The sequence below is a fragment of the Alligator mississippiensis genome, chromosome 3 (assembly GCF_030867095.1).
Source record: "Alligator mississippiensis isolate rAllMis1 chromosome 3, rAllMis1, whole genome shotgun sequence".
Classification (NCBI taxonomy): Eukaryota; Metazoa; Chordata; order Crocodylia; family Alligatoridae; genus Alligator; species Alligator mississippiensis.
The window spans coordinates 7123116-7145247 of record NC_081826.1 but is presented as its reverse complement, the minus strand read 5'-3'; the positions used below and the strand labels follow the sequence as shown (position 1 = coordinate 7145247).

The following is a 22132-nucleotide window of genomic DNA, read 5'->3' as shown; positions in this document are numbered from 1 at the left end:
AGACCCCCAGGGTAGGATCCAGCACCACTTCTCTTGGAAGTAGGTTCCAGCTCTTAGCCGCGCTGACTCTGAAGTAGTGCCTTCTGATGTCTAGTCTGAATCTACTCTGAGTCAACTTATGGCCGTTGTTCCTTGTTACTCCCAGTAGTGTTCGGGGGAACAGGGACTCTCCCAGTGCCTGCTGGTCCCCCTTGGCCAGTTTGTAGATGGCCACCAGATCCCCTCTCAGCCTTCTCTTGTGGAGGCTGAACAGGTTCAGGTCCCTTAGCCTCTGCTCATAGGGCCTGCCCTGCTGCCCCCTGACCATGCTAGTGGCCCTCCTCTGGACCCTCTCCATGCTGTCCACATCCCTCCAGAACTAGACGCAGTACTTTAACTGCAGCCTGACCAGTGTCGCATAGAGGGGGAGGGTCACCTCCTTGGACCTGCTCGTGATGCATGTGTGGGTGCATGACAAGGTATGGTTGGCCTTCCTGACCACGTCCCCACATTGGCAGCCCACGCTCATTTTGGCATCAATAATGACTCCAAGATCCCTTTCTGACTCTGCGTTGACAAGAAGGGAGTTCCCCAGCCTGTAGGTCTGCTGCTGGTTCCTCCTCCCCAGGTGCAGTTGATTGAAACCCATCCTGTTCTCATCCGCCCACCCTTGTAACCTGTCCAGATCCAGTTGCAGCCTGTCCCTCCCTTCTAGCATGCCCACTTCACCCCACATCTTAGTGTCATGTGCAAAGTCTCATGTAGACGTAGCCGTTTTCTTGCTCTGTGTGTGTGTGTGTGTGTGTGTGTGTATGCCTAATGCAGTAAAGAATTACATGCTTTATATGTGTGTGTGTGTGCATATATGTATAAAGCATGTAATTCTTTACTGCATTAGGCATTTCTCTACAGATGATGCAAGAAGTCAGTCAGGGAGAAAGTCATCTGCTGATCAAGTTACTTTGCTTCTCATCTGTCTGCATCTGCCTCCATTTTCAGTCTCCCAAACTTGCTTTTGCTTAGCTTGCCTCATGGGCTTTCCAGCACAACAGGAATTTGGTAACCAGCACCTGGAGACGAGGGGCCAAACCAGCTGCCACCTGACGTTCCTGGAATTGCTTACAAGGATAAAAGAGCACGTCTAGTGAATGTCATGGAATAATTTTCTTTTTTTCAAATTCCACTCTGCTCCTGTGCTGCTAGAGCTGTCGTGCACTGGCATGGCGTTCCAGATCAGCAGGGTAATTAAAACAAGGCACCAAGGACATGAGATGCTTCAAACCAAGCAAAATATGCCCAAGCACTACCTGCTGTTCTCACTGGGCACTGCCTGCCCCCTTCCCCCCTCCCCGAGGGACTGCTCAAATATGGCCAGTGAAGCCCAGCACCCAGGTCCCAGTGCCGCCCTTGGATCTGGCGTTGATCTGCAGGCTGTGCACCAGGCCGGTTCCATGCGCCAGGCCCAGGACCTGCGCTGTACTTGGTGCCTGCTCTGCCCTGTCCAGGACTAAACCCCATGGTTTTTAGTTCACTGCACCCTATTTCTTTATTTCTTCTTCCTCAGCACCAGGGGCATGCAGTCCTGATCCCAAGAGGTTCTTGTTTCCCTAAAAACCAATGGGAGTTGTACTCAGCACCCTTAAGGATCGGGCCCCCTATGTGATCTCGCCTTGCCAGGGTTTGGAGTACAGCTAGTTTCTGAGCACTGTTGCTTGAATGTCCCCGAGCCTGGCTGCTATGAACAGATCCTTGGCTGCTGTGCCCAGACAATATCCATCTACTCTCCATTTCTTCATTAGCTTCTGACCATTATTATAAGAGACTGAACAGCGCAGCTATAACACTTCATTTTTTTCCCCCCCTAGTCACCTGTTTGCTTTCCTTTCTCATTACCTCTAACTCCGGCACTCGGGGATGTCAGCTGTGGAGCAGAGCCCCATGTAACCAGAAGGGGCCCTAGGGAGAAAATGCTGGTCAGCGAGATGCCGGACAGTCTTGGTGCACCAGACACCCAGCTGCTGCCAAGGTTTTGTGTAGCGGTCTGGGCAAAGCAGCTTTCCAGGGAGGCACTCGGAGGAAAACAGGGCAGTGTCTTTTTCTGCGTGTTGATGTGAAACCTCTTGCGAGTCTGAATGGCGGAAGGGGAGGAAGTGCAAATGTACTTGTTTGACATTTTACCAAGGGCGATGGAAGAGGATGTCATGGCCTGATCAGACACCAGACTGCTACACTACACTGCACTTTGCTTCCTGAGCCTGTTGCCATGCCCGTGTCTGCACACCCGAGCCATCGCTCACCCCCACTGCTCCACCACAAGTTTAGGAGCTTTGGTACGAAGACCTCAGTTTCATAGTTTCTAGGTTTCGTGGTTTGTAGGGTCGGAAGACAGATCATCAAGTCCGACCCCTGCAGAGACTGGAGAACAAGAGACACCTGGACACCGCTGCGGTGCTGGGCCCCTCCGCTGTCAGGGAAGACGCGCTCCGGTGATCCTAAGAAGGGGACCATGTCCCGTACGCAGAGAGAGCCTCTTCCTCCATCCCACGCACGACCCTTGCCACTCTGCCGTGGGGTGAAATCCCTCGCTCTCGCAAGGAAGCAGAACTCGTGGTACAGGTGATATCTTTTATTAGATCAACTACATGTTTACAAAAAAAATCCTTTATTTGCAAACATTGAGTTGGTCTAATAAAAGATATCGCCTCTACCACGAGTCCTGATTCCTTTTGCCTCTAGACCAATATGTCTACAGCCTGGATACTTAGCTCTCACAAATGTTTTCACCCTGAGTTGTCAACGGGATCCTCCCACCCAATATCAGAGAAGTTTTCAGTACCAGTCAGAGCACCCATCTTACTTCCGTGCTTCAGGAAGAAGCAAAGGTAAGAAGAAAACCCCCAAACCCTTAGAAGTCAAGTAATGCAGTTGAATCCTCCTTCCTGAGCCCTGGAGGTGACCACAGAAGCCCTGAAGCATGGCCTGACTACGCCATGACCCCATGCGGCCTACAGGATGATAAATGCATTAAAAGCTCTAGAGCAGAGAGGAAAACCATGGGAAGGAAACCTGACCTGGAAGGCTCCAGAAAATCCCCTTGCCTGGCTGAGCTGCTTTGCTCGCTCTCTGAGACTGCACCTCGCTGTACAATCACTTTCTGTGGCCCTGAGCCTTGGTCCGAGAAGGCAGCGCTGCCGACACCTGCGTTTCTGCACTGATCGAAAACGTGCTTCTTTCCTTTCCGAGTTCCCGGTGCGTGAGATGGCAGCTGGTGCCCGGATGGGGTCTGTCTGGGACTTACACGGCTGTCAGCACATGCTGCAGGGGCTCAGGGCCTGATAAAGAGGTAAAAACCCAGCAGCGCCCTAGGCCCTCAGTCCAGATAGCAGCGGCTCGTGCTCCTCGCTCTGGCCATCCCTGTCCAGGCGCCGGTGCGCTGTCCACCAGCAGGGCCGGTCTGCGGCACAGACGGTCCCTGCTGCACGAGTGCAACGTGCTGGGAACGGCTTTGATTTGCTCGAGTTGAGCGTCCCTGTCTCGAGCGGTTCTGACCCGCACGCAGACGCATGAGCCCTAGGAAGACCCGCTGCCGCTCGGCCCGCATCGCATTAGGAGACGGTAGCTAAGAGACGACACCAGACAGAAAACAGCCTCACCTGTTTCGTTGTGCTCCCGTCTTTTCGGTGTCCTTAAAAGCTCCTTTCCTCCCGCTGGCAGCAGAGGGTGCTGCCGGGTTACTTAAGAGGGAGAACTCGGCTCCTCTTCCAAGAGAGCTCGGCATCAGCTCAACAGGGAGGACGTGGTCACACGGGTTCGAGCCCTTCAGGGGACGTCTGGGACCAGATTTGCCCCCACTTCTCTTCTTTGCACGTGGGGCCGTGGCAGAACGTGTCGTGCCTTTGCGCCCACCGAAGCTGGTGTGACAGAGCAGCCCCCCGCGTGCAGCCGGCTCCAGGGCCCGGGGGTTAGATCGCTGCTTGAGGGCAGGCAGCCGTTCTCCATGAGCCGATGCGTCCCCCTCACCACCACTTTTTCAGAGGATTCAATGCAGGGAAGAAGTAGGAGCCAGCAGAAGCCGCCCCTGGCTGGGGATGTGGCCAGAGGATGACGGCGCTCACGGGAACCCTGTCGTTACGGGGACACGTGCTGCGTGTCGTTCTTGAAGGACTGCAGCGTCCCGGGGCTGAGGGGCGCCGCGCTCAACCCAGGAACAAGCCAAGCCGATCTTAGAAGCTCCTGGGCTTTGCTGGAAGACCACCAGGGGATCGGGCAGCTCTTGCCCCTGTCCGCAGCAGCTCCTTTTCCTTGCGACCCAGCACGTCTGCTTGCTGTACCACCTCCCACCCTGCAAAGGCAACGTGGGTGCCAACGCGAGCGCTGCCGCAGCTCCGAAGGATCCCCACCGGCACGGCAGTGGGCCCTAAGGCTGGTCCACCAGCTTGAAGCTCCCGCGGCCCTTCACACCTGCTCCCACAGCCAGCCCACCGCGGCCAAGGGAAAGCCACCTGGATTATGTCTCTGCTCGTGTGGCTGCAGGGCGGCACAGGGGAAAATGGTTTTCGGAGCAAATGGCTTTCCCGCCTGGGCAGGACGCGGCCCCCACCCCCGCCCCCACCCCCGCCCCCTCTTGCTTCTGACTTTGTGGGGGCTTTCCTTCCGAAATAATCTCCCCAAAATGCGTCTGCCAGGCTCCTCCCCGAGCCCTGCTCAGCCCCCACCCCAGCCCCTCGCACGTCCCTGACGGCCCGAAGGTGCAACTCGACCTGCCGCTTCCCTGGGCCCGCGTGAGCTGCGGTTCGCTCGGAGCCGCGAGCTCAGCGGCTGCCTCCTGGGCAGGGCGTTTCGGGGACTGCCGCCAGCTTGATTCGGGAGCCAGTCTTCCTCCTGGGCCCCCGGGCACTGCCTCTTCCTGGCAGCGTCACCAAGCCCCAGGGCTGGGCTTGTGCTGCCTTCATCAGAGGTCCTCCTCTCCCTGCAGCGCTACTCATGACCCCCCGACCTCCCCGCAGCCCCCCAACCTCAGCCCCCATGAGCCTCCATCGCAACACAGGCCAAACAAACGGCTGTGGCAGGAGCCCACCGAGCGCATCGGCGGGGGCAGAGCGCACCCGGAGGAGCTGGTGCTGGCCCTTCTCCGTTTGCAGCTGGTGCTGCAATGGCCCGGCCTTGGCTCACACCCCAGCTTTACGGCCCCGAGGGCTCTGCTACAGAGACCGCTGCGTGGGGCCACCCCTGATGGACCTGCCACATGCACGGAGCCTGGGGCACGATGGGTGGGGGGTGCAAGGGTGTGGCTGCACCCCTGCCATCATCTTTCAGTGGGCATCACTGCAGGAGTAAGTCCCTGCATCGAGGGGACGCGGGTTAAACGAGCAGCCAAGGGCAACAGGTAACCCCAAACCCCAGCCAGGAGGTGGTGACCCTACCTGTGGCACCTCCAGCCTGTGGCCTGTGCTGCCGCTCGGCGTGGTTGTGGCTCTGTGCTAGTGAGACGCGCCCCCTGCCCCGGCCGTGGGCCTGGTGCCTGCACACACCTCCCTGCGCTGCCGATCTGGGCAAACCCGGGTCATCCGTGGTGACGTGGGGTCAGTGGCCCACCCCACGTCACAGGGATCCTGCTGGGACAAGTGCAGCACGGACCAGGAGGGGCAGGTCACAGGTGTTGGGGAGTCGCCGAGGGCGCTGGGCTTGGCGGGGGGGGGCCTCAGCTCCTGAGGATGAGGGCAGGTGCTGGTGGAGGGGGTGAAGGGGCACTACAGCAGCATAGGGTGAGCAGAAAGTACCAGGCAGGTGCCTGCCCCCGTGGAAATGCCACAAGCGTTTGCATGGGGGTAGGAAGTGCCTTCCCCGGTAAGGAGGGCGGCCTGGGCCCTGCAGCACCGAGCCCTGCACTCAGCCCTTGCAGGGGGGACCAGCCGGCAGCACCAGTTTGGGGAGCTGCCTTTTAAGGGGACATAAAGCGGAGAGGATCTCGGGGAGAGTGGCTAAAAGGATTGCAACGCAGCAGGAGAAGTTGAAGGCGCCGGGTATGTTTAGCTTGGAAAGAATGAGATTCAAGGGAAACGTGAGAGTAACTTCCAAATACTTGAAGGCTGCCGTAAAAGCAAGAGAGAAGGAACTGTTCCCCCTTCCCACAGGGAGCGGGCCGTGCGCCAGAGGTTTTGAATTGCAACGACGCAGGTTTAGATCAAATCTCAGGAAAAACTTCTTTACTCTAATTTCCCAGTGTCCCCAGGCAGCTGGTCCCACTGTGCTTCGAGTTGCCAGGACAGGCCTCTGCCTGGGATGGTTTAGGAATAAATGCCCTCGCTGAAGCCTCCTGCTCTGCTGCTGCATTCAGAGCCGCGTGCGCCGGCCTCCTCTGACTGCAAGGCCCCACGCTGAAGTGATGGGTTTATTCCTTAAGTCAGCCCTAGCGGCCCATGCCTGTCCACAACTGCTTGAAGGAGAATGAGAAGTCACCTCCTCGCAGGTAACGTCAGATCCAGGAGCTCCCTGGGAGGACGCTTACCTCGGAGCAAGGAGAACCGGTTTCAAATCCCCGCTCGTCTTGATTTGACATCTGTCCAAATCTCCCCCAGCCCCGAGGCGCCTTGCCACCGCCTGGTTTGGTCATCGAGTAAGGCACCTGTGGTCTCTCCTGTGGAAGCTGTGTTGCTTTGCATCTTTAATGAAGCAAGCCTTGACTTTGGGTCTCCTCCTCCCCTGCGAGTGCCTTGATTGCTGTTGCTTCTCAGAAAGCCAAAGAAAAAGTCCTTAATATGAGGTAGAGCAGCTCCAGGATCGATCTTCACCCCCAGTTCCCAAGAGGTAGGTGGGTATCTTTTGGGGCTAGGAAAGACCTGGGTTCATGCCCTCTCTCCTAATCAGGCAGAGAAGGGAGTCCCACCTGCGTGCCCCCCTCCCAGGGAAGCGCCCGGCCTCTGGGCTGCAAGTCTGGCGTGGCCGTCTCCTTGCAGGCTGCCCCCGAGCCCACAAGCATGCCCGCGACGGGCCAGGGGACGCTGCTTAGGGCTGAGCCGGAGCTCGGATACCAGCTCCGCAGCGGCAGGATCCAGGCGGCTTTGCGCAGGGCCAGGCGGCAGCACAGCAGCGCAGGGCCGGCAAGATCCTTCTCAGGCTGCCGTGGAGCATTGCTCAACATCAGCACGGCGAGGGGTGCAAACCCCTGCCAGAGGGTTCAAGTAGGAATTCACAGCATCAAAACCATGCTGCCCTGCTCTGGTCTCTCCAAGTTCTTTGCAAGGGGAAAAAATGGCTCTGGCGTTTTTTTCTTAGTCAGAAAAAAAGTGGAAGCTCGGAGCCAGCATTTTCCAAGGGGGGCTGGAGTCTAACGAGGGGGTCGAGAACCACCGATTTAGCCCTACACATAGGGTCAAGCTGTTGGAGTATAAGAGCTCCTTGCACTTGCTACCACGACAAAGCTGTACCATCGTTTCCCGGCACAGCGAATCGCCAGGCCTTGCTTGTGTAGGTTCCCTGGACTGGAGAACTGTGAACGGCTCATTTCCATCGGCTTTGCGGGGAGGCGATGAGGTGGAAAAAGAGGCCAGCAGGCACAGGGAATGAGGAGTGCTCACGCGCGTGGGGCTGGAGGGAGCAGTAGCTGCACGGGCTGCAGAAAGGGAAAGGATTTTAAGCTTGGAATTGGCGGCGCCGCCTGCCAAGCGCTCGGCCTGGGAAGCTTTATTCTGCAAGCCGGGCGGCAGAGCAAGTGCACCGAGAGCAGACAATGGCTTCGGTGAGTGACGTCCATTCACGTCAGCGGTGCTTTCCCATTGGTGCCGAAGCCCCCTCCTTCTCCTCGGCCCACGTCCCGGTGCTCAAGATCAGGCCGTGATCACAGTTATTCTGCACAGCAACAGTGAGCACCAGGGCAGTGGGGTTGATTCACAGGGGCTTTGGGGGACACTGCTGTGCGGGGAGATCACGTCACGCAGCACCGTGAGGTCAGCGAGCCAGGTGGCTGGTCATTTCTCCCGAGCTATACAACGGGCATTCTTCTCTTCCCTTTGCAGCAGGCTCTGGTACAGCAAGGGAACATCGTGGCTCGTGGTTCTCGTAGATCAGGCCTGTTCCACGTCAGGCTTTGCTTGTGGTCTGCTGGGACGCAGAAGAGTCTGCCAAGCTCCCCTTTCCTCAGCTGAGCTGCCTCGCATCTCCCATGCAAAGCAAAGGCCGTGAAGCTGCATCTCCCCAGCTCAGCCCCTTTTCCTCCGAGGAGACGGTCCATCCAATATTGATGCTTCAGCACAAAGGCAGACCAGGGAGGCTGTGGTTGGCCGGAGAAGACCAGCTCAACGGGGGAGCAGGCAAAGCTGGACACCACAATGTCCCTTCTCCCAGAATACGTGCGGTTATGGGCCAGAGGTGAACAGAGGCACAATGTTTTACACCAGCTGAGGGTCTTGTCCCACAGGCACATCCCCCTTAAGAATCATTTTAATTTAATCAGAGGCAAAAACTGAACATCTTAGTAACTGGTTGTACCTGTCTGCCCTGATGGTAGAGGCCATACGGTAGTGACACGACGGTACAGGTGCTTTGAGCCGTCTGCAGCTGGACTGAGATGCAGGGTGGCCCAAGCAACCTGGGACCAGGAAACACCTAAAAGAAGTACAAGTAACTCTTGCAATTGGTCCTTCCTGCAACGGCTACTAAACGCAGGCTGTGCTTGGTTTTCCCTAGTTCCTGTTGCCCTGACTCAGACAATTCGGTTTCTTGGCTAGGGACATAAATTACACATAAACCGGTTTAAGCGACCAAAAATTGGTGTAAACCTGTAACAGAACAGAAGTTCAGTGCACATCAACCAGTTTCAAAATGGCCAAAACTGGTTTAAGGTAAACCTGGTTGAATGTAGTATCACACTTAATTGATTTAGGTCAAACTGGTTTATGAAACTTCTGTCCCAGATCCCTTCCTGGTTCAAGTTGAATCAGTGTCCCCCAGCATCCCAGGATGCTTTGCAGCCCTGGGCTGGGCAGTGCTGTCTGCTCCAGAGAGCAGGGTTGGCCATGCCCCTCTGCTCTCTAGCTGGAGCAATGAGGGCTGGCTGACGAGGGGGTGGGAAACCTGGCTGGGGACTGCAGCCCCTACCTGGCAGGTATTGCCCCTCCCCGCCCAGGCAGACCTTGGGCCCTGGGCTAGGGCCAGGCCATGCCCCCTCCACTTGAGCAGGGAGGGGGGAAAAGCCTTGGCCCTTCAGTCCCTTCCCCTTGGCAGCAGCTGGCAGACATGCTCTAGCACCTCCCCAGCTTCCAGCCTGAGCCACTGCAGGCGTGTGGCTGCCTCTCCCAAAGCAAAAGGGAACGTCTGTTCACTCGCTTCTTGGTTTAATCTCTGCTGCTTAAACTAACCTGCAAAGACTGAATTGATTCAGCCTGGGGCTTTTTCGACTAGCTGTACTTCCACCCCTGCTCATGTTAAAGCATGCTGGGCTCAGCCCAGATAAAGTAAAATCTTATGAGATGGGAACAGGTTTCTTCACTTGACCCTTTTGCCATGAAAGGTGGGGCTGAACTAATGCGTGTAGGCATTTTCCAAGCCAAGCACAGCGGGCTTCTGTGTTCCTGAGCAATTGGGTGTTTACCCTGGAACAAGTGCCAGCTCCCAACAGCAGACACAACCCCTCATATGCAGGCTGCAGCACCAAGCCCAGGTGTCTAATGCTTGCAAGCCTGAAGGAGGATTAAAAAGGGGGTGGTGGGGGGTCAAGATGGGGCATTACCTTTGTGGGAAGTCTACTTGCTCACTTCTGGCATACAGATTGGCAGGGGCTTAGTGTAGCCCGGTACAGATTTTTCTTTTGCTTACAACTTGGCCAAACTCTCTGCAGCAAGCCTAAGGCCAGACCTGTTGGTCATCTAAACATTTATAAAAACCCAACACTTCAGGCCTAGAGAAAGCCAACTCAGGAGGAAGAAAATAGTTCGCCGACTCGTAATGCCGACTACTGAACAGCAAAGGCTTTAGCAATAGGATAGTAAAATAATTTTGGGGCCCTACTGTCTATGAAATTCTGACCTAACCTGAGGAGACAGATTAACACGGGTAAAGAGGGATAAGGCAGAGATGCACCTGACCTCTAGCAAGACTCAATCATAATCCGGGTTAGCGTCGTGTGGCAGAGAGCACTGGCTTCCCGAGAACTGCACCTGCTTATAGCGGTTCTCAACTGGTCTCAAACGAGGAAGAAGTTGCAGAATAAATCCTTGCAACAGGCAAACAGGGCTAGAGATTGACAGGAGAAAACTTGATGATGCACATATGCAAACCCAATGTGATGCTCTAACCCGACATGGATGCATCAAAGCCTTCCACAGTGCCTTGGGCTTCAGCTGTGCCATCTTTCCAATAAAACCCAAACAGTTAGTCAACTTGAAATGGTTTCTTTGGGCACAGGGCAACCTAGAAGTGGGTTTTAAAACAAGGTTGGCCTTAATTTCCTCCAGATAAGTAGAAGAAAGTTATATTTGAGTGGTTTTCACAGGTATTTATGACAGCCAAGTCCCAAGTCAGGCAGCCTCTAGCGTTCAACCATGCATGAGCAAAACCCAAGTAGGTGAGAAGTGGCAGTGAAGTTCTTGCATTGGGGAGGGTGGCTCACAGGGTACTGCCTTTGTAACAAGTTGGCTGTCACAGCCATCACTTCAGGCATCTGTCGGAGGCCATTTCTAGAGCCCAAAGCCCATGAGCTCTAGTTCTAAGTTACAAGGTCCCTCCCAGGATTTTCCTTCTACTGTGGATTACAAAAGCTCAAATGGCTAGAAGGGTTGAAGCCAGCGGTTCTTAAACTTTTTAGGTTCAAGGTCCCCCTCAGAAGACGACAGCTCTTTGCTTTCCCTCACTTTTTGAATATAGAAAAATGCTAGAGCAATTCTGCTGCTGCCAAGGACCCACTGTTCTCAGAAACGTCTTGATGTGATGGGCTCCTATTTGACTTTTACAGGTTTAATCTTGTGAGTCACATGGAGGTGTTTGTGCACCCAATAGTGCTAATATCATGTAGCGCCCCACAGCACCCTGAAAAGGATCTCATGGCACCCTGGGCGAGAATCACTGCTCCAAACCCAGACGGCTGTCTTCACGCGAGGCTAGAATCGTCTTTCGTGATCGCCCGGTGGAGTTGAGCTCCTGTTGACTCAGTAGGTGACAGCTGCTCGTTACATTCAGGAAAGGTTCAAGACCGTCTTCTGCATTTAAGCTCGCCGCAAGTGCTGGCTGCTCTTGGTGCTTGGGACCTGGGATCTTCTAGACTCCCGCCCCATGGTGGCCTACTGTCAGCAGTGTTCACCGCCTTTGAAGAACAACACTGAAGTAGTTATTTATTTTATGGACACTGAATTGAACTTTATAAAGCTGGAGAGGTTGGCGATTTCATTCCCAATGGACAGTTGAGGGGTACGGAGATGAGGGGAAGCAGATTGAGTTAGTGTTATGAGATGTATCACATCCCCATGACAAGCAACTCATGTGTTATCCCATGCTCATGGCTAGAATAGACAACACGTGTTGGCCCTTGCACCATGACCGACAGCAACACGCCACACAAACTCTGAAATGTTTATTAAGATCGAACTTCAGAACAACGGCTTGGAACACAAGGTAATGTGAAGTAGACCAATTTCTAAATTGATTTCTTTTTCTATGCATAAAAGAAAATCAAGATTATACAAAAAGAACAGAAAGTGCAGAACACAATAAAACAGTTTCTCATGCAACAAATCTTTACCGTAAATCAGAAAATAAGCTCAACAGTGTAGAAATAAAAAAAACAAACACATACATTATGCTGTCTACTCACTCAAACACATTCATCTGTGACGTTACTTTTCTTTATCCCTTTTTCCTCATAAAACTTGTTATGTGTTTAACACATGCTTATAAAACATCGCTAAACTCAGCAAGAGCTATTATAGTGCCCCAACTTAATAAGTTGATAAAAAAGTAGTTGTCATATATGGCCAGTTCACAATGGAACTAAATATTTCTTTTTTCATTATGAGATGCCTATATGCAGCTTTCTATTAATGTGAGGCATTTAAAATAAGCTGGTCATTTGGCTACCAAAAGGTTGTAGTGTCCATGTTATATCAGAAGGAGAGATTTGTTCAGAGTGAATTGCAGGCTTAATTAACTACAACCCTCACGTAAGCTAGTGCTGGTGGGTGCAGATTCAAAGCTAACGCTCCGCGTAGCGGGGCTACATTCCTCAAGCTCCAACTAGGAGATTTTAACAGTAAATTGTTATTGAATTGAATCCAGGTAATGGATTTCCTTGAATGTTTTTTTGGGGAAAAAAATAGCTCAGTGACAGTTTGCAATTGCTTTTCAGGTGGACAAAAGGTTGCACCAACACAAGTGTGTGCTTGCTGCTGCTGCCAATTCCTTTGCTTCAGGGTTAACCAGGATGCTGTGTGATGCCACAGGTTTTCAGGCTCCTGTGTCACAGCAATTCTGTTCTTGCCAGCAGTTTGCAGACTGGAAAGGCAAGGTGAAAACAAGACAGGGCTGGAGGGCTGTTTGGGTCTAGAAATCAATAAGGATAACACAAAGTCTTACAGAGAATTGTCTTAATTTATATCAGAGGCAAAACTGAGCATCTTCGTGACCGACTGGTCCTTTTTTCCCCCCTGGCTGATAGAAGCCACACGTTAGTGACCCATTATGAAAAGACAATCCAGTCCTTTCATTCTGCTCTAGGATGCTCTCCTTAGCTGACTGTACTGAAAATCCCATAAAGTAAAACCTAGTTTAATACTGGAGCTAACAGAAGATGCCTCTGCACAATTTTTGGATGCAACATGAGAAATACAAGACTTTGGGGAGCTCCACTTTCAAGGCAATGGACAATTTTTGAGTTTTGTGGTTGAAGGAAGAACAGCTCCGGGCCTATCTGTACACAGAGAAGTTCCTATCGGGGAACAATACAATTTGGTGCCTCTCACAGTCAAAGACCATTCTGTGCAGCATTTGGTGTTTGTTGCATTTATTTGGCCTATTAACAGAAAACAAGTGATAAGACAATTGCAAATAAGAACCGCTCATGCACAAGAGATGCTTCAGATGCAAAAAATGCTACATATCCTTGGAGTATCATGCAAGGTTTTTATTTAAAAAAGCTAAATATTTATAGCTCAGCTTGTGCACTGGACTAAGATGGAGGAAGCTGGAAGAACGCAAGTGAAACTCTTGCCCGGTAGACCACAAAGAGCCGTCCCGTTAACTGCACTCCCGGCAGAGCTAGACGTTGACCCATGGGTGTCAAACCACCAAACCGCTTGCCCATGTGAAACTGCTACGAGGTAAGATGTGAAATGTTGAACAAATGCTTTTGACAGCTGAAATATGTCTTGAGGAGAGAAATCATCAGCTGTGCTGTGCTGTTCCACCCATTTCCTCCCTCTGAGCAGAAACAGGTGCAAATCTTGAGTACGACCATTTGACTTCCTCCTCCTATTTGGAAATTACTATTAATCCAGAGAGTTGCAAAGTTGTATTAAGGACTTGAACCAAAACCCACTGTAGTGAATACAAAAAACAAAAAAGTCCTGCTGGCCGCAAAGGGTTTTGGGGCAAGACATTGGTTTACCAAGATCTAACATTAGGAACAAGCTGGTACCATTTTGGTCTTTAAGTACAGGCCTGGCAGTATTGCTACCTCTGCCACAGTACTGAATGATCTGGGATAGCAGCAATTCAAACTAAAGGACACAAGGTGGAGAATCCCTCTGCTCTAGCGTCTCTGCCCTTTAAAACAATATATGTCCCACAAGAAATGTGCTCGAGTCAGCCTGCTTTAGCCGTCCGGCCCGAGGAAGAGTTTCCACCCTGCAGGGTGCTCAAGAGCGGCCGATTGAGGAAATCCCGATTCCTCGCATCAGATCAGGAGGCTACAATTCCTTTCGTTCTCAGCAAGTCCTCTTAGCTTGGAAACGTGCCATCTTGTAGAAACAGCACACGCATGAGAGGATGCAAAGGCTGCGAGGAGTTTCGAAGAGTCCCGATTTCTACTGGATTCACTGTCATTTCCCCCTGACAACCTCGCAACTTTGGTGATGAAAGACGTGCGTCTTTCCATAGTGACAGTCAGAGCTGTCTGTCTGATCTAGGATAAGTCAGATTTTTATTAAAAGCCTAATGTGAGCAAGACATCAAGGAACCACCTCTGACTATGGGGATGGGAACGTTCTGCAGAAATGATTGCACCTGTCTTCTGAAATCATTGTTAGCGCACAGCACAGCCCAGCGCTGATGGGACTCTGGTAAATCAATGCAGCAAATTCAATTTTCATTTCCAAAACGGTTACATGAACACACCAGCCTGCTAACAGCACAGCCTAACAAGCCAGTAACTCGCCCCAAGAAATGCTTTTTAACAGTACAAAAATCCGATCCCGACTTGGGGGCGTCTAAATGGTGTTCAGAAATGAAGACTTTTATCCGAGTATAGTGCTGCAGAGTCTGGAGAAGCGCAGGAAGAATGAAACCCTCAAAACCTAAACCTGCTGCAGCGTGCGTCTTAGATGGTGGAGTACACAGAATAAAATAGACTGTGGTCAGATCAGCAAGCCTAAATGGTATTCAGAGCGACTACACGCAGCTCTCTCAGCACGTTCCTCCAGCCACGTTGGTGGGTGCAAGTAGTGCAACCTGATGGAAATCATTTTTGCATTTGCAGATAAGGAGTCTGGTTAGAGGAAGGAAGTGACTGGGCTTGAGAGGGACACTCCTTCAAAAAGAAAGTAAAATCGAAGAAGGACATTTTCAGAGAAACGACACCGGCAAGGGACGCCGCCTCTTTCTGAAGTTGGCTAAGGTACAGAGTGAGCTCCTTTGGTTACAAAGCTGTGCTGCACTGGAATAAAACTCCACACTACAAAACAACGCGCTCACCGATGTGCTACAGCAACTCGCTAAACCAACTCTTTAAAAGCCCAAAATAGGAGTATTCCAAATGTTCAGTTCTTAAGAAAAAGGTTTGGCCAGCACAAAATTCAACCTGCCCCCACCTGTGGGCTGGGATCCCGTGGATTTGCAATGGGAGTTCTCCCACCTTTCCCGAATAAAGCCTTGTGCGCCCTCAGCCCCCGTGAAGCAAGACGTGATGTTCGCTCCGGCAGTACAGCAAGAGGTAGCTAAACCCCCTCTCCCCACAGTCTGTCTCATCAGCTAACTAGGCCAATGCCCAATATTTTGACTCAAGAGGGTGTTGCATGAAGTAATGCCAATTTAAAACTACATTCAAACCAATGAAACGCATCTGTCAAGGAGAAAAAGGGCAAGACTGGCATTAAGAATATGATGAATGTTTTCAAACTGCAATTTTAACACTAATGGAGACCGTAAAACGTGTTTATATGCCTAAGTTAAGAACTACTCGACTGCGTCCACTTAACACAAAGCAGAGCTTTAGACAGAGCATTTAAAAAGAAATTATTAAAGCCTTTTAAAAAATGTCTAATTAGGTTTATATTTTACAAGAATGCCAGCTCCCATGGTGAAGCACAACACTGCATTCGTTATATGCGAGCGCTACCAGGATGCATTAAAACTTAACCGAGATGATTCACTCCTACAGTTCAGTTAATATATTTGTCATAACTGATTTCTTCAAGGTCCTAAAAGGTTTCAGTAGTATTATTTTCTCGCCTGAAAGCAAAATTCACTAAAAGCATTCTAAATAAAAACAGCTGTCGTGAGAAAAGTAAGGAAAAAAATCAAAAAACTTTGAAACACTTAAAAAAAATCCTGTGCAATTCTATGCTTCAGTGCTATGATATGCTACCAGCCTAAAGACAGCTTATCCGCTCCCGGGGGAGTTTGACGCGAGTACTGACTGAAGTCCTTCCACTAAGAAACGAACCTAGATGCCATTAGTAACCTAGCAATGACGTTGGCAAGACTGCATGTTAGCTTCAGATATACCAAAACATACATATTCTCTTAAATACATTGACAATTCAAGTAATTTATTAAATAAAACTGCTTTTCATTTTGAAATATATATATATATCTATATCTATATGCATCTATAATTTCTGAAGGTATATATTGCAGCATGATTCACACATGCATTTTAAAAGACTGTCGTAAGGAGTCTGAGGCAGCAGAAATATTACAACAAGCAGCTTGATTTGTCATTTTAAACATGTGAACTGGCTTCAGCCTCTTATACTCCACATGGAAATAGTCACAACTATTTCTCGTAAAGACCGGAAGTTTGCTGCCTGTATTTCTAGAAGAGCTTAAAAAGGCAGCTGCACCTCTGAGTTATGTCTGACCCAAGTATCTGGGCATTGCTAACTATTCAAATAGTCGTTTCAAATTAAACTAGTAGCACTCTTCATAGAAAATTTCTTTGCACTGCAGCTATGTCCTGAATCCAAAAAGGAAGGGGATAAAAAGAGGTCATGCTTCAGGATTAAATTCAGAGGCTCCAAGGGACAACAACCCCCATCTACAGGCAGGAACAGCAGTAAATGCCAATGGGCTGGTTAAGGCCCAAAGCCGATTTTCATATCACCAGACTATGCCCAGTTATTACACTGGCAGGTCTCTGGTTTAACTCGTTGCACTGATGCTGTGCCTTCAACTCTGCCACTGTCACTCCCAGCCAGGATGCTAAAGGATCATAAAAAGTGCAATTAAATTAACAACTTCTTTGCCCACTAATGGGCTCCAAATATCCATCCGTGAAGCTGACCTGAACAGATTCCCCTCTCCACAGCAGCTCCATCAAAAGGAGTTGATCACCTTTAAACACCAAGAGACAAACCCAACCCCAGGGAGTCCACCAGCACACAAAAGCTCCCAGCTGAAAACTGTTCTGGTGTGTTCCCACGATGCTTATTAAATTCAGCACTCCTTGCAAGTGCCAACCACCTTTTCAGCTGTTTCAACCACGCACCGACCGCCGTCAGTTCCTTGCAAACAGCAGATTTGGGAATAGATCTGTCAAATAAAGATTTCACAGCAGCTCTTGGAAACTGCAGTAGTTACAAAGAAAAATGCCAAGTAATTATTGCACCAACAAAAATACAATGAAATCCAAAGTAAAATTAAAATACGGTAGACCGATATTGTGTTTGAGGACGGAACCTCCCCACCAATCAAGATGCCTATGCATTCGCTTACAACACTAGCAAGATCTGAAGTGTTCAGGCAAAAAACTGCAAAGAATATGGCCAGAATAACGTTTGTTTTGTCTTTTTCCAATTACAGTCTAAAAATTGCTGAAACTGCTAAGTGTATACACCGTGAACCTGTTATAATGTTTTAAAAACCATGCAAGAATGATGCACCTGCAGCTTTGTAGAAGCTAGCTGAAATTTAAGTATGTGTTCTGAATTTAAAAAAGTAGCGTTCAGAAATGACATTTTCTAGGTTGAGAAAGCGATTAGCACTATTGCTACCTGTTCAAACCTATTTTAGGACTATGGAATTTAGTCTGCATTTTTGCACGAAATAGCCTTTTTTTGCTGCCGTTTCAAGCAACACATGTTGAAGGTTCTTGTTTCTCTCTTCCCTTAACAACGTCCTCCCTCAAGCGCTCGAACCACTTGGAATGTGCATGGATGAGAGGCGGCCCCTTCACACAACAGACTCGCTTTGCACTTCCGTTGAAGCGGTCCCTTTCCGTGTGAGCTTTATAACAGTTGGTTTCTCTGCGTTCACGCTGTTTTTGTCAGTCGTCTCTGGAGGGCCCAGTCCCTTCTGCTCTTCTTTGGGATCCTCAGTGACGTCTGGGTAAATCACCAAGAAGGTAGCGGTCAAAAAGCCTAGGAAGGATCCCACGGATGCCACCATCGGAATAACCCGGACTGTGCCAACGGCATCCACCACTCCACCAAGCGCTGAGGCCGCAAGGATTTGGGAGATATAAACCTGACATGACAGAATGGCACAGTCTATGCCAAATCCTCGCTTTGAGTTTCCAGGGCTGTGGTGAATATACTGAAAGAGGGAAGGAAGAAAGACCCATTAGGAGAGAAGAAAAAACGGTGACGGGCAAAATACTTAAAGCAATGAATAATCCTCCCAGGATTTCTTAACCATGTCCTGTCTGCACAGGAGGTGAAAGGCTAGGGAAGTCAAGGGCAGGGACTAAGAGGACTGCAAACTTTAGTGCATCATGCTGAATGACTAAAGGAAAAGTCACTTTTGCTTGAAGGTCACGTGGCAATGGGAAGCAACGCTACCCACGCAGCACCGAGTAAGAAGTGGGAGTGCTTCCATCGGCAGCCACCGTTCCTACTCGCTTCTCACCGGACAGACATGCAGTCGCTCTAGTTTACTGGGATAGGGCCAGCTTCAATATGGCACTTACTTCAGTCTCACAAATGTAGTTTTTTTCCTTTTTTGGTTAAGCAAAAATGAATGGCCACAGGAATGTTACCAGGATTTTTAAACAAAGCTTCAATACAAACAGATGCATTAAAACCAGTTATTCCCTTCAGGCTCTCAAACCCATGCACAGCAGTACTAAGCTGAGAGTAGCGCTGTCCTGGCTGACTTCTAGCAGAACCTTTTTAACTTTCCAGTACCCCGTACCTGCGGTTGTAGCTCCAAACCCTTACTGGAGCACCTACCACGTCTCACAAAACGGGAAACCTCGGCAGGCAGATGCACTGAACAAAAGGGTTTGCTAACACTGAAGTAATGAATGTGCATATCGTACAAGCTTTTATCCACTGCCACTGTATCCTGTGACCACTACGTCATAAGAGGGATTCACTCTGTATTCCACATGTATTTAGCTTCTTTAAATGCCCCACTTCACTTAGCACCAGGCAAACTAGTCCCCAACGCAACGTTTTCTCCAGTTCTGTCCAGATTAAGTACCAGTCTTTGCAGTCAAAGGCTACACTGCTCTGTACAAGTCCTGTAACATCGATACCCCAAATAAATGGATTTAAAGCCGAGTGACAGAAGGAAATTTGCCAGTGGTGAAAATGCTCTGTTGTGAAGGAATATTTCACCTACCTCTCTGATATCATGGTATTGTCCTAGAAGCGCGTAGGGGCAATACGATATACTCATAGACACGATGCCCATGGTGCTGATCATTATCATAGAGACGTACACGTTGGGGAACATCGCCATGACTGCGGTACCAATAGAAAAGCCCAGTGTGCCCAGAATGTAGATCACCCTTATACTAAGGTCGTAGTTGTCCAGATATTTTTGTAATAAGGCTACAGAGAACAAGAAAAAAGTGATTAGCCTATACAGGGAAATCGTACAACACTGACAGCCTTTCCTCAATCAGAGTCTCAGTCCAGTCATAAAAATGTAGTGCATGCAACATCTGCGTGCTCTTGTAGCAGCAAAACCCTTGCAACTCTAACCCCATTTCATTCAACATTAAATTTACAGCTATTTAAAATTACTGAGATCACTATAGGATCATGTAGATGTCACAGATGTGTACGTGCCCCCCCACCTTTCAAAGAGGTTAAAATTTCCCTGTCCTCAGCTAGACATTGCATTGTAAAACACTTGGCCAATATAAGGAACTTGTGAAAGGTATTTTTTCCCCGCAAGATCTCACAGGCAGGAAGAGAATTCCTGATCCGAAACCCCTCTTCACAGACCTTTAAAGGAAGGACAAACTGTACTGCAGAAACCATGTGCAGCAACGCACAGCTGACTGAAGCACGGTGGTTCGGCATGTATTCTCCGAGCACAGAACTGACTCGGTTCTAATAAAAACCTCTGCTAAATTAAACCAATTAGATACGGTTTTACTGTGGACAACACGTGTCGTTTTGCATTTTAGGATGGGAGGCCTGGCTGGATTTATATTTGACATGCCTCGATAAAGAGGCAGGTCTCCGGGATTTTTATCCGCCACTCACGTCTGTAAATATGCCCACAGATGTGAAGCAAAAGCAGATTGCAGCATGTACAAAATGCTGTATTACTGCATATACTTTGAGTCTGAATGGTAGCTCTAAGGCTTACAAGTGGTTTATCTGTCATTAGAGAAACCTAGTCCTTGAAGCTTCCCATCTCTTAAGTGCACATTCATCATTTTGCTTTGCAAAGCGCTGCCATTTAAAAAAAATACCCTCTTGTTATGAGCTTTAATTTTTAGCAGGCAGAGTCTTAGTTTAATGGCTCTTAGCCATCAGAAAGTGTCCTCAGTGCAATTCTGTATTTCACTCTACACAGGATCGTTTCACACCATCACTTCTACTCTTAAGGACCGTCTCCACACCGATTCAGCCTCACTTAAGACACCCATTATAAACATTTGAAATGCACGTAAAAAAATTTCCTCCGATCTCAAGATTTAACTGGAAGGCGAACACTAGTCTACACTAGTGTTTAAGTTACTGTCTCTGGAACTAGCTGGATTCGCCTGTTGACAGGCTTACCTGAACAAACAGCAGCAGTAGCAGCATAAATTACCAATCCCCAGCAGCCCATCTGAACTCCAGCATTATAGGCATGAAGCTCAGTAGAATTAGAAGGGCCCTGCAAGAGAGAGAGAGAGAGATTTATTATTAGGGAATCACAAAACAGGTACAAAGCAAAAACTAGTCTGCCTTAGGCAACATACACTAATTGCTCACCTTGGGATCACCTTTAAAAATGACCTGTCCCATGAAATCTGTATAAAACACAGCTTCAGCAATGATTGAAAACCAGGTTAAGAGGTGACAGAGGCAAAGTCTCAGTAGCTCCTTTGGCATCTTTAGCATGGACAACCACAGCAGTCTGACAGTGGTTTCAGTTTCCCCTTCCTCGCTCTCTGTGTCTCCACTAGAATTAGTTGCACCACTCTGATTCCTGTGCCGGTATCTCTGCCGTTGCCTCTTCTGCATGTCATAGATATCATTCATGCTGCGGGAGGACTTTATCAAGACAATGGCATTGGCCCGTCGGAAACGATAGCGGCGAGACCCTATTTTGCCATAGTATGAGAAGGTGTAAGAAGGCTGACGGTAGAACATGTGTCTCCGTCTGCGCATGGAGTTGGAAGTACTGGATGGCTTCATGCCAATTCTAGCATGTCCATTCAGGAGCTCTTTTGGTAGGGAGCCGTTTGCATTTGGGACTTTGCCTACATTCAAGTGATTATCAAGCAACATCTCCTCCTCTTTTTCATTTTCCCTGAGGAAAGCAGACAAGCGGTTGAATTTGGACTTCATAAGTTCCTGGCTGGTGGTGTGGGGTGTGTTTGGGTAGGATGCATCCTGAAAAATGGAAGGCTCAATGTCTTGTAGAAAAAGCAGCTCTGGCTCGATTTCTATAGTAGCATCAGGCATGTGCAGGATAGAATCGCTCTTGCTCCTGACGATATTCACCTCGAGGAAATCAAGGTCGAGGTCTGCCTCTGAACGACCATCGTCAGGGAACAGAGAAGCTCCATATGGATCTTCCTCACTAATTGCATTCAAACGACTGAGGGGTGGGAGACTGCCACTGTACTTGACACTAGACAGCGTGTCTCCTTCTTCATCAATTCTATCCTGTTGAGGGTTATACTGCTCTTCTTCAATACTAAAAAGATGAAGAGCTACGGAGACGGAGAAAATAATGGCTGCAAAGAAGAAAAGTACTTGTTCTTGAGATTTGAAGAGATCGCCCAAAAAGGTCTGTGTCCAGTCAAGCCCTCCCAGCATATAGCCGATTGCTCCTCCAAGACCTGAGGAAGAGAGGGGGGAAAAAAGAAAAAGGCATAAAATGTTATCAACTGGAAACAGGGATTGACTTAAAGTCTGACATCAAACCACAGCCTCCCTTCAAGCACCACGTGAAGCCTGTGATGGAGATGTAGAAATATGAGGAATTTAAGCAGACAAGGTTCCACTTATTTTGAAGGCAATATGAGCCTTTGATTTCAGGCTGACCATTTAGCAAGCGGCCCAACTTATTGTTCAGTGGTTTGTGTTTGAATCTAAAGTCTGGAAATCCAATGCCAGGCTGGAGGCTGTTCTTAGCCAGGTGTGGGCAAGAGGTTAAAGAAATGAAGACTACTGCCCCTTCTAGTAGGCAAATCCTTTCAAAATAGATTTAAAATCCCTTTTTAGATGACAACTTTGGATGAGCCCATGCTCTGAGAACGTGTCACCTGCTGGGTTTGTAGATTCATAGATGTTAGGGTCAGAAGGGACCTCAGTAGGTCATCGAGTCTCACCCCCTG

At 49.5% G+C, this 22132-nt stretch overlaps 1 protein-coding gene across 2 annotated transcripts in view; it reads right to left on the bottom strand.

Moving 5' to 3' along the window:
• Nucleotides 1–11527: 11527 nt before the first annotated feature.
• The window catches only part of SLC45A4 (solute carrier family 45 member 4), a 93863-nt gene continuing 83258 nt past the window's right edge, over nucleotides 11528–22132 (bottom strand). For both annotated transcript variants that reach the window (XM_059723699.1, XM_006271246.4), the window contains 4 exons: nucleotides 20559–21634; nucleotides 20361–20460; nucleotides 18964–19175; nucleotides 11528–17934 (listed from right to left, as the gene is read on the bottom strand). In XM_059723699.1, the coding sequence (XP_059579682.1) occupies nucleotides 17572–17934; nucleotides 18964–19175; nucleotides 20361–20460; nucleotides 20559–21634 (1751 nt within the window). In that variant the 3' untranslated portion in view covers nucleotides 11528–17571. The remainder of the gene's footprint in view (nucleotides 17935–18963; nucleotides 19176–20360; nucleotides 20461–20558; nucleotides 21635–22132) is intronic.